Consider the following 12,213-nt stretch of genomic DNA (forward strand, 5'->3'; position numbering starts at 1 on the left):
ATATATAATGATAAAGTGCAGTAGAAATACACTCAGCAAGTCTTTTTTTTTTTATTGAAGCAAATTGGATTTAACACACTGCTACTTAGAACTGCTTTGTGAAACTAGCCCCAGGTTTGTAAAACCAGCCCCTGGTCTTTATTTGGAGTGGGAGTTTACTGCTTTGCTCTTTTGGTTTGTCACTAGAACCCTTGATGGAATTGCAGCCTTGCTATGGAGTTGGTGCATTATTCCTTGCACAATAAGAGAAAGAAATAGGTAATCTTCATGACGTTCCATGTGATTTCCTTTTTCTAAAGATACATTCTTGGCAGCAGGATGTTGTATTCAGCTGATTAGAGGCTGCCACTGCAAAGGCCTTGTGGAATTCTAATTCCTGGCAATAATCTACTAAAGCTGCAGCTGCATTGCTGGCATAATATAACAATGCTAATTCACTTTCCCAAGGTCAGCCTGTCTGTCTGTGCTGGACACGACTCATGTGTTTGTCATGTTATTCAATTCGGAGAGCAGCATAACATGTGACTAATACCTTTCTTTTTGTCATTGCTGGTTTAGTCAACCTAGGCACAGACTTGTAATGTGCAGCTAGACTTGACAGAAATGTAAAGTCACAACTCATTTACCCCAGTGCTAGGTTTGCTGTGTTTCGGCTGTAAAATGGAAATATTATAACAATTTCTTTTCTAATAGATTGCTTTGGAATTTGCTAAAAATAGACCTTTGGTTATCTAGTTGTTGCTGATCAGAGTTATCAAAAAAAAAACTCTAGTGCAAAAATTCTTAAAGTGCTTTAGCTCCCACAATACTTCCATGAATCTTACCTATCATGCACTTCCACTATACAGGTCTCCAATGTGCAGTTTCGAAAAGAAACACGTTACTGCAAACGTGCATTTGCAATTGGAAGCTTCTGGAAGCACACTAGTTTAAAAAAAGTTCTCAATTGCCATATGTCTTTCACTCAGATATATGTTACATTTGTACTTCCTTGGTCATTTCACCTCAGCAGTAGACTCTGGGTCATAGCATGTTAGTGGATGAAGTCATGGCAAGTCAATGGGGAAGCAGCTGATTGGTTACTGACAGGAAAGAAGGTCCCGCATGGGTGAGGAAATGGTCAAGATAGTGCAAGACAATTAGAAAGCAAGACCTGCAAGCAGACACTTCTTTAACATCATGGAGTGTACATCATGCTTGCAAGAATCTATTTAAAAGATACATGAGGGCCCTTTATAGTGAATGGATGTGCATTGCATGGAAAATGTATAGAATTCCAGGGTAGAATGGTTTGTACAGTAGTGTGCAAATGTATTAGAACACCTCAAGATTTGTAATAGATATCCTTTATATACCTGCCTGCATGAAAACCTCTGGGTGTGAGAATTTCAATTTTAGGTCAGTAATCGGCACTCGTGTGAAAATGCTAAACCACTTTGTGCTTTAATTAATCTTAAAGAGTATGTAGTGGAATTCCGAAAAAATATAGCGTTATACGTCCCCATGTGTTGTTACAACTGTTTAAATAACGTACTTGTCATTTTTCTTTTCATTGTTAATGACAACTTTTACACTTACTACAACTTTAAACTGTTTCAAAGCTCTTTTCAAAATGTCTGCTCTAGTGCACTGGTAGTGTAAGGATTATTGCCCACATTGTCAAACAGGTAACACAGCAATAATGATCCATGATGTGGTACGGAACAGAAAAGCAAGAGCACTTGTTGTTATGCAGTGATTTAGAGGACAGATCTCAATGTGTGGCTGTAGCAGGGCAGCAGGAGTGAGCCCTGCACACTATTTAAGGGGGCAGGACAAAGCCCTGCTTAATATAAAGTGTATTTGTTTTGAATTATTATTATTATTATTATTATTATTATTATTATTATTATTATTATTATTATTATTATGTATAAATATGACAGCGAAAAGCTGTGTGTTTTGTTATTGTTTTATTTGAATGTATTTTGTTTTGTTATTGTTTGGCAGCGTGGATGGGGAAGGCCCATCCACACAAAAACCCGTGCAGAATGTGACCATCTCCCGACTGATTAACTGAGTGTTAATCCGGAGATGGTCACATGTATAAAAGTCTGCATCTCTCTGCGTTTTGGAGTGTTTTGGAGAACGAGAGAAACAGAGGAGAGCGAAACTGAAAGTAAAAATGATCAGTGAAGGCAACTGCCCAGCCTGACCTTAGTTATCGATTCAGTGTGGTTTTTGTGTTCGTGGTTTTGTTTTATTTAAAACTTATATTTTGTGCTCTGTGAGCAGTGTTGTTTGTTAAAACTGTTTATTTATTTTTGTTTAATAATAAACGGCGCTGCAGCGCCTTTTTGCCCCACTGTACCTTGCCTCTGTTCCTGTTTCTGGCCTGACGTCACCCCCTCAGCCATCCCTGTCACAGTGGACTATAAAAGTCATCAGTTAAATGAGACAATAACGAATTTGTCTATTTTGTCAATTTTCCAAGATTTTCAGTTGCAGTGGTTTGATTTCATATGCACAACAAATAGCTCTACAGAAGCAATGGCTTGTTGGAATACATGTGCACACTACTGTAAGTGTGCAGGTGATCACAGCCTCTCGTTACCTTTTCTCTTCCTCTAGCTGATTGGCCAGCTCCGCCCTGGCTTTCTGAGTGCTGGCCAGCAGGGTGCGCACTTGCTGCAAGTTGGACTCAGTTTCTGAAGCGTACTGCAGTGGAATAAGAAGGAAGCTTAAATGACAAGCAGAGGGAGTGTAACTACAACTAGACTACACTCCAGTCCATGTACCTATACACGTGGCACTTCTTTAAATATATCATTAGAAATCCATCCCACAGGTGCAATTGTGTTTGATTGACAAAAGGTCAAAGGCAGCTTTACCTGCTCGTGCTGCGCTTTGAGCGCGCTCATTTCCTTCTCCACCTCGCAGATGTGGCTGGTTGCCTTGGCGACCTCGGCCCTCTCCAGGTCTCTCTCAGCTAGGAGCTGCTCGATGTGCTGCTGCTTTTCCTTGAGCGCCTCCTGCAGGGCGGTGGTGCCGGAGATCTTGCGCGCGTAGCGGGACGAAGTCTCTGTCAACTGTAACCAGCAGGAGGCAGACTTAGAACGGCAGCTGTGAGAGACACACCAGCCTAGGATAGCTTATCAATCATACCTACTGCAGGCTAGCTCACTAAATACTGTAATAAATCACTCACTTTTTAAAGTATCAGATTTATTTTTGAGCTGGTTATTTAAGGACAATCACAGCAAATAAAACGTGAGTCAGTTGTATCTGATGCTTTTTTTTATTGATGACCAGTTTCTCCGTCCCATGCAATCATGGTGTGTCGTCAGCTTAGCTGGTCAGAAATTGTAAAACCTGTTGTACAATTAAGTAAGGTTTCATGGTGTCCAAAGAAGAACCCCAGTCAAATACGTACTCTGAAAGGTTAGTGATTTATTGCAGGAGCATGTCTAATGCAAAGGCCAATGCAGCACTCCCTGTGGGCCCTCAGCCAAGATTCAGAGAATGGGATTCACACCACGCTTGCATGACCCACCCTTGATAAATGCAACAGTTATCTATGAACGCAGTTTGTGTAATATGGTATTTTTTAAAGTTTCCATAATTCAAATGTAATCCTAGAGCTACACTCCAGTTAGAAAATTCAAAAATGATGGAAAGATGACATGCTTGAGTGAGTGGATTGTCGCGTGATAGTGTTTGGGCACATCTTTGCCTTCACTCCCCCACACCCCCTTCTCCTCACCAGGCCACTGCGGCTGGGGCGGCCCCCCACAGAGGAGGCGACGGAGCTCACTGAGCTCATGGAAGAGCTACTGGGGCTGTGGGCCAGCGAGGAGACCCCCATCGCCATGCGCTTGCTCTTCTTGGCCTTGGCCGGGCTTGTGGAGGGAAAGCCGATCCGGATCACCTTGTGGATGGGAGCGAAGAGGCCGAACCTGGGGGGGCACTGGAAATACCTGCACAGCAAAACACACAAAACACAGCACTGTTGGAGCCTGCAGAACCAGGGACATTGAGACCTCTTGAACATCACAGCAATCAAGAACACAGAGAAATACTCTACAGCTTCACTGCACTGGGACACTGAGCTACTCTAGAGGAGCACAGCAGTGAGGAACACCAAGAGATATACGAGCATCACAGCACCAAGAACCCTACATGCTACTCTAGAGCATCCAAAGTACTGGGAAACACGCTACTCAAGAGCTTTGCAGTCACAGCAGGTGTTTAGCATGGGAAGATGTTTGTGTAAGAAGCTGTGATTCTATACCTGGTTCCAGCTACGGCTCCATCATTCTTTCCCAGGGGTTCATCCAGCTCCACCCCACACCACTCGCCCTTTGCAAAGTCCGTCTCGCCCACATAGCGCACCACGCCCGTCTTCGTGCCGCCCACCTGCAGGGAAACAACCAATCACATTACACTGTGGACACAACAAATTAACTCTTAAAAGCAGATTTCTTAAGATGATCACTAGGAGCGTGCAACTGTAATTTCTTTCCCCTGTGCAATTGTGGAAACTGTGAGGTTGTAAATGGAAAAGGTTTCAGTTGGGATAGAATTTTCAGTTGCACACAGTAAAACCACTTCATTATCACAAATTCAGCTTTAATGAATCTTTTCAGAACTCCTTGCTGTGAAATATAAGTTAGTAAACTTGGTAAATAATAATCTAAGCAGAAATAGCAATAGAGACCTGTCACAAAGACGGCCAGAGTGGGTGGCGTCAGACCAGAAAAGGAATACACAGACAGAGACGGTGGTGATGATGAGCTGAGTGCAATGGCTGCACTCAGCGTTTATTTAACAAATAAAAGGGTTGTAAACAGCACAAAACAGGACACGGCACTGGTAGCCAAAAGAAACATATAAACAAAACGGACTAAACACTTAACAAACGGTGCACAGAGACAAACAAACACGGTGAGTACAAACAACTATTATATTTACGATCTTACTTTCAATTTACTTTTACTCCTCTCTCTCTCACCTGTTCTCCTCTTCCGAACACCCAACCCTGAGTGCAAGAAATGTGCGTCTATATATACTATTGTGCTGGGATTCAATTACTAATTAATTATTCACTTGAATCCCAGCACGTGAATTAATTCTGTGCAACCCCGTGCTCACATATTACATTTAACCAGCACGTGAAGTGATTTGTGCTCTCCTCGTGCCTAAATACAAATCTACACTTTTTAAATACATGTGAAACACAGACCCGTTTATATCCCGTGTACCAATCTATACACCAACATTTACACACGCACGCATACACACAAATGCACACAGGGACGGGGCACATTGCCACATATACCCCCCCTTGTGCGCAGCACACATGGCCTCAACGGCCACCTCCCCCCTTAAAAACCCAGCAGTCCAGGACAAAGTCTCGGGCTGGGAAGGGAGGCTTCAGTGGGCCCATGGCTGGAAATGCTGTCAACTCCCCTGCCGGTAGTGGCACGGCTGACAGCATGCTGGTCCCGTCCTGCAGCGAAAAAGCTGCGGGGGCAGGTGGTCCCCCGACCTCCCCCTTCTTCGTAGCCGGCAGCTCCCTCCTGTGGGGCTCCGGCCACAAGAACTCCTGCAGCGAAACTGCTGCTGGGGAAAGTGGTCTCCAGACCTCCTCCCCCTTCTTCGTGGCCGGCAGCTCCCCTTTCTGGGGCTCCGGCCACCGTACTCCCTGCGGAGGTACGGGCAGCAGAGGCAGCTCCTGCTCCTCTGCTCCGGGCGGTGGCGGAGGCAGAGGCAGCTCCAGCTCCTCTGCTCCTGGCGGTGGTGGAACCAGCAGGCATTCACCCTCTGCTGGTGGAGGTGGGACCAGCAGGTATTCACCCTCTGCTGGTGGAGGTGGGAGGGGCAAGCAGTCCTCCCACTGCGGTGGAGGTGGCGGAGGTAGAGGCGATGGGGCTGATGCTGGCCACTCAGAGGGAGGCTGTGGCGGTGCTGGCTCCCTCTGCTGTGGCGGCTGGGCATGTGCGCGCCGTGCTGCCTTCAGCAGCATAGCTAGAGGCTGCTGGGGGACACCAGCATCCTGCCCTTCTCCCCCCAAAAAATTTTCAGGGGGTTGAGCCTGTAACTCCTCCCCTTCTGGCTCTTGGGACGGCACCAGCAGGTATTCACCCTCTGCTGGTGGAGGTGGGACCAGCAGGCATTCTCCCTCTGCTGGCAGCTTGGGTCCTACGGCTGTGGAAGCCCCGACTTCCCTCTTTTTGGGCTGTGGACGCACCGACTCCTCCCTTTTGGGCTGTGGACGCACCGACTCCTCCCTTTTGGGCTGTGGACGCACCGACTCCTCCCTTTTGGGCTGTGGACGTTCGGGCTCCCCCCACTCAGGCGTAGGACGTTCGGGCTCCTCCCACTCAGGCGTAGGACGTTCGGGCTCCTCCCACTCAGGCGTAGGACGTTCGGGCTCCTCCCACTCAGGCGTAGGACGTTCGGGCTCCTCCCGCTTGGGCTGTGGACGCTCAGGCTCCTCCCATTTGGGCTGTGGACGCTCAGGCTCCTCCCATTTGGGCTGTGGACGCTCAGGCTCCTCCCATTTGGGCTGTGGACGCTCAGGCTCCTCCCGCTTGGGCTGTGGACGCTCAGGCTCCTCCCGCTTGGGCTGTGGACGCTCAGGCTCCTCCCGCTTGGGCTGTGGACGCTCAGGCTCCTCCCGCTTGGGCTGTGGACGCTCAGGCTCCTCCCCATAACTGCGGAAGGGACAGTGGGCGAACAGGTGATCCTGGTCGCAGAGGAGGCACCCCGGCGATGGCTTGTTACATCGCCGTGGATGCCTGGCCCTTAGGCGGCACTCCTCCTCCCTGTCCTTCACCTCTTTATCTGTCTCTGCCTCCCGCTTGGGCTGTGGAGGCAAAACCAGCAGGCATTCACCCTCTGCTGGTGGAGATGGGGACAGCAGGTACTCCTCTGCTGGTGGTCCTGCTACCTGGGCTGCTGTTCCGTTTATCGTTGCCTCCAGGTAGCTGAGGAGAAACTCCACACCTTCCTCCAAGGTGTTTGGGGTGTGTTCCTGCTGATAGGCCTCCCATCTCTCACTGTCCATCATCCACAGGGCCCGAACGACTATGGGCAGAGCCTGGGCCTCCAGCCCAGCATTCTCCAGGAACCAGTCCCGCCATTTTGTGGCGTCTTCTGCCATTATATATATATATATATATATATTTTTTTTTTAACAAAACCCCTCCTGGTCTGACGCTTGGAGGCGCGGCTATCCCACGATGACACCACGTGTCACAAAGACGGCCAGAGTGGGTGGCGTCAGACCAGAAAAGGAATACACAGACAGAGACGGTGGTGATGATGAGCTGAGTGCAATGGCTGCACTCAGCGTTTATTTAACAAATAAAAGGGTTGTAAACAGCACAAAACAGGACACGGCACTGGTAGCCAAAAGAAACATATAAACAAAACGGACTAAACACTTAACAAACGGTGCACGGAGACAAACAAACACGGTGAGTACAAACAACTATTATATTTACGATCTTACTTTCAATTTACTTTTACTCCTCTCTCTCTCACCCGTTCTCCTCTTCCGAACACCCAACCCTGAGTGCAAGAAATGTGCGTCTATATATACTATTGTGCTGGGATTCAATTACTAATTAATTATTCACTTGAATCCCAGCACGTGAATTAATTCTGTGCAACCCCGTGCTCACATATTACATTTAACCAGCATGTGAAGTGATTTGTGCTCTCCTCGTGCCTAAATACAAATCTACACTTTTTAAATACACGTGAAACACAGACCCGTTTATATCCCGTGTACCAATCTATACACCAACATTTACACACGCACGCATACACACAAATGCACACAGGGACGGGGCACATTGCCACAAGACCAAACACAATAGGGTACTGAATAGGTGAGAAATTCACGGTTAGGGAAATGCTGGATATATAAAAGTATCCCTTTAAATACTTAAATCTAAATATAATCCAGTAATACTAAAAAAAAACTTCAAAATAGTTTCAAGGTCCTTTATTTTTCAGTAGATTGGGCATAAAACTTGGGTTCTAAAGAATTTCCTTAGCAAGTTTCATCATTATTTGATAAGCGTATGTTTGTAATGACATTTTTAAAATGTTTGTCTAGTTCACTGGTGTGTTGAACTCAGATTTGAATTTGATGAGGTATATCCAATTGATCTAGACATCCAATGATGCATGTTATTATTAAATTATAATTGTATCTTATTATGCATCATACAAGTAGCCCATCGGGACTATCAGACAACCTAGGGCATTGTGAATTATATTTCTTGCAGTACATTGTTGTACGTTGTCATTGTGACCTTGTGATGATGTCACCGGAGTGTCAAATTGCAGATATTCCAAAACTGGGAAACAGATCGGGAAGAGGGTGAGAGAGTGAGAGAGAGCCTGGGGGCTTTCCAAGTACAAACAGCTGGGAGAGGCAGCTAGCCGCAACCCAGCAGAGCTCCAGGAGGGACAGAGCACGATGAACCAGTAGAACAGGCATGATCAGAGGGCTGGCTTTCAGAGCGAGGAAGCTGGGGGAAAGCAGACATCGCTGGAAGACATCTGCTCAAGGGCCACGAGTGTCAAGGGTCAATCAAATCATTGGGCTTCCCTCGTTCAAGAAGACCAAGGGGTTGTTTTTATCAAGGTTGGAAGGTCCAAAACCTAGTATCCCATCTAGGACAGTCCATGGCTTCTTTATGACCCAAGAGGACATCATGGGAAGCAGCTACCTCCGAGGGAGCACCACTTAATTCCCAAAGCTACTAAGCTCTAGCACAGGTGCTTCCGTCTCCTTGGCAGAGTTCCTGCAGCTCTTGAAAGAGAAGCGTGTTCTGTGTTATTGATGTGAAGGAGCATGCAGAGCTCAAGAAGGATGGGGAGATCCCAGGCTGTGTCAGTGTTCCTATAGGGGAGCTCTCCAAGGCTTTGGTGATGGATCCATATCTCTTTGAGCACAGGTACAAGGCTAGAATGCCCAGGAAGCAGGTCCGGATTGCGTTCACTTGTCTGGCTGGGATCCGTGGGAAGACGGCCATGGAAACAGCATGCTCTCTGGGTTATAGGTATGTCATCATCTACAAGGGAGGCTGGAAGGAGCGGGTGCAGCAGCAGAAAAAACGAATCATAAACTCTCTTAATAAAAACTAGAGTTAGTTGCTGTTTTTTCAAGGTTGATTTGAATTGCTTTGAAAGTTGTGATCTAACTGCTTTTTATGGATCTTGGTAAGCAAGTTTCAGGTTGTTTTAGTGATAATGCTTTCAGAGTTATGACTGTTTCATGTTGTGGGTTCACCAATCCTTCTTTAAAACGTTAAAGTCAGAGTGTCAAATGGAAGGTCAAAGTTCAAAATGAAAGGTGAGAAGATTTTTTAGTCAAAGAAGTTTCCTAAGTTTCTTTTTAGTATATATCCTACCATTTAGTGTTCTACTGTACAGCAATGGATGATCTGCTATTTTTGTTGTATTTGTTACAAAAAGAGAGGCTATTTAGTCTGGCAAATGTTACACGAGGAAACAGAAAGACATGGATTAACTAATGCTGTGATGACACTAACAACACAAAAGACATTGAAAAATGTGTAATTTTTTGTAACCAAGTTGTTTCTAAGTCCCACAATCCCAAAGATTCAACTTTAATTATGGTGCCGCTATAGTTATGGCACCTTTTAAAAAGTACCAAGTTGCAAAACACTAATAACGGTCTGAAACTGTTTTCAGTTGACGCTGCATAAAATGTCAAAAAGCATCAGTTATATTTATCATAGTTTTTTTTGTTATAGTGGCACTGTAGCAGGGGAGATCTGGACTGACTGTCTGGCACATCCGTATTACTGCAGGTAGAGGTCAGCAGTCTCGTGGGATCCGCCTGTCGGTCATGGCGATGACACGGAGAGGTGGGGAAGAGGGTGTGTGTGCTTTCCCTCTCTCTGAGTGGCTGAGGGACGGGCCTTGGGAGACTGCTCGGCCCATAAGGATGGGTGGCCGTGTTTGGGGAATACCCAGTGACACTGACGAAAGACGTCAGTTTTAAAATAAAACGAGGCAAAACTGGCTGAGAAAAACAGCCGGCCTTAAAATAATTTGTTGAGAAAAGAAATAACAGAAATCACCACGTACCCGAGGGGACGTGCTTAGTTGTACGGGGAACTCCGGCCATCCCAGTGTATAGAGGGTAATTGAGCGTAGGACGGAGGCCCGTTCTGACCGGCTTAGCGGCAGTGGGGGCACTGCGTAAGCAGAACTTTTTGTTTGTAGTTTTATTACTGTGTTTTATTTTCCCTTTTTCTTTCGCCTTTGGTTTTTCATTATTATTTGCGAGCACTTGTTGTGCCTATACCTGTATTGGTAAACGCCGTGATTCTGGTTACTGTTGTCAGTATCCAGAACACGGACAACAGCGCCATCTACTGCGTCAAACAAATCAGTACGCCTGAGCGGCGTTACAAATAAAGTACTGTCTCCTTGTGTCAGTGAATTGCCCACCACCCTTCCACACGTGGTGTCAGAGTGGGATTCACTGGCACTGCCCACATAAAGCTGTGCAAAACCAGGGAGCAGAATGGATCCCCAGCAGTTCACCACCTTAATGGATCTCCTGCGGGAAACCCTTACTGCGGTGGTGCAGGGGAGTGCAAGAGCTGCGGGGCCAGACCCATGGCTACAGCAGCCCACGAAAATGACGGCAGAGGACCGGCCAGCAGCATACCTGGAGGTATTTGAGACGATGGCAATCTCTGCCGGGTGGGCCCGCGAGCAGTGGGCTAGCTACCTCCTGCCCCAGCTGACAGGGGAGGCACAGGCGGCGGCGAGGACCCTGGATCCGGCGGCAATGATGGAGTACCCCACGCTGAAAGCTGCCATCCTCAACCGCGTGGGTGCGACTCCGGAGGGCTACTGCCGCAAGTTCAGGGAGGAGAACTTCTCGGCAGAGGAACACCCCAGGGTCATCGCGCATCGTTTGCAGGATTACGCACGGGGATGGTTGAACCCGGGAGCCACCACCACTGCCAGGCTGGTGGAGGTAGTGGTGGTCGAGCGGTTCCTGCAGTGCTTGCCTCCGGAACCGCAGGTGTGGGTGCAACGGCAGGCACCCGCCACCCTAGAGTTGGCGATCCAACTGGCAGAGCAATACCAGGCAGCGGAACCAACGCCCGCTAAGCCACCTGGAAACCGTGCTACACCAGCATCACCCCCTCTACTGGCCCCATGGAGGGCGAAGGGACTGGGGGGAAGGGGTAGCAAAGTCTTTGGACGGGGTGTGGCGGTGGGAGCTCCCGGCCCAAGAACTGGGGCAGAGTGGGGTCACCCACGGGCTGCTGCGGTGTTGGACCGGGGTCTCGCGCGGCCACCCTACCGTCGATCCCCTTTGATGGGTCCTGTGTTTCCACCTCCTGCTGAAGCTTCCTGGCGAGAAACCAGTTCACTGATGTGTGGAACAAGCTGGGAGGTGAGCCACATTGACCGGGATTGCCCCGCTATGGGATGTGACGTCATTCGACCAGGTAAGACTGTTCCATTCCATCGGTCACTCCAGCAGACGGGTTTTGTGATTCCTGTGTCAGTGGATGATACACAAACCCAGGCTCTCTTAGATTCAGGGTGTAGTCAGTCCCTGATACAAGAGAGCTTAATCTCACCGGGGCATAAGCAAATAACGGGACAGGTGCATATAAAATGTATTCATGGGGATGTGTGCACTTATCCCAAAATGTACGTAAATCTGACAATTGGCCAGCAGGTGACGCGAGTGCAATTGGGTTTGTGTCCTCGATTGCCGGTACCGGTAGTTCTGGGACGGGACTGCGAGCAGTTTAAAAATTGGTTGGCTGCTGTGACGACCCAGTCCTCTTTATTGGCTAAGAAAGAGGAAGTAATTGGCGAGATCTTTCCCTTTCGTGACCCGGATTGCTATTGCCACAGATTTAGACCCCGCAAAACTAAACGGGAACGCCGGGCCGCTAAGAATGAGGGCTGGCAATGGAGGGAGTCCAAGAAGTTTCAGGTGGGGGCGATTGGTGAAGAGACTGGCGGGGAGGCCGCAGAGTCAGCGCAGGGGGCTGGCTCTGCTGCCTCCGCTCAGGACCGACCTGATCCCGAGCTGGAAGCCATGGGAGCTGATTTTCTAGCTCGTTCCCGTGACTTCCGACTCGAGCAAGGGCGTGACGACGTGCTGGGCAGGCTCTTTGACCAAGCAGCAGTGGTTAATGGTCGTGTGGT

At 48.0% G+C, this 12,213-nt stretch overlaps 1 protein-coding gene across 5 annotated transcripts in view; it reads right to left on the reverse strand.

The window, feature by feature from the left end:
* The window catches only part of LOC117430630 (CAP-Gly domain-containing linker protein 2), a 52,002-nt gene that overhangs the window by 16,069 nt on the left and 23,720 nt on the right, over positions 1-12,213 (reverse strand). For all 5 annotated transcript variants that reach the window (XM_034050887.3, XM_034050885.3, XM_034050884.3 and 2 more), the window contains exons 4-7: positions 4,271-4,395; positions 3,743-3,956; positions 2,871-3,068; positions 2,594-2,697 (exon numbers count right to left, since the gene is read on the reverse strand). In XM_034050887.3, the coding sequence (XP_033906778.1) occupies positions 2,594-2,697; positions 2,871-3,068; positions 3,743-3,956; positions 4,271-4,395 (641 nt within the window). The remainder of the gene's footprint in view (positions 1-2,593; positions 2,698-2,870; positions 3,069-3,742; positions 3,957-4,270; positions 4,396-12,213) is intronic.

Source organism: Acipenser ruthenus, chromosome 26, assembly GCF_902713425.1.
Source record: "Acipenser ruthenus chromosome 26, fAciRut3.2 maternal haplotype, whole genome shotgun sequence".
NCBI classification, from domain to species: Eukaryota; Metazoa; Chordata; class Actinopteri; order Acipenseriformes; family Acipenseridae; genus Acipenser; species Acipenser ruthenus.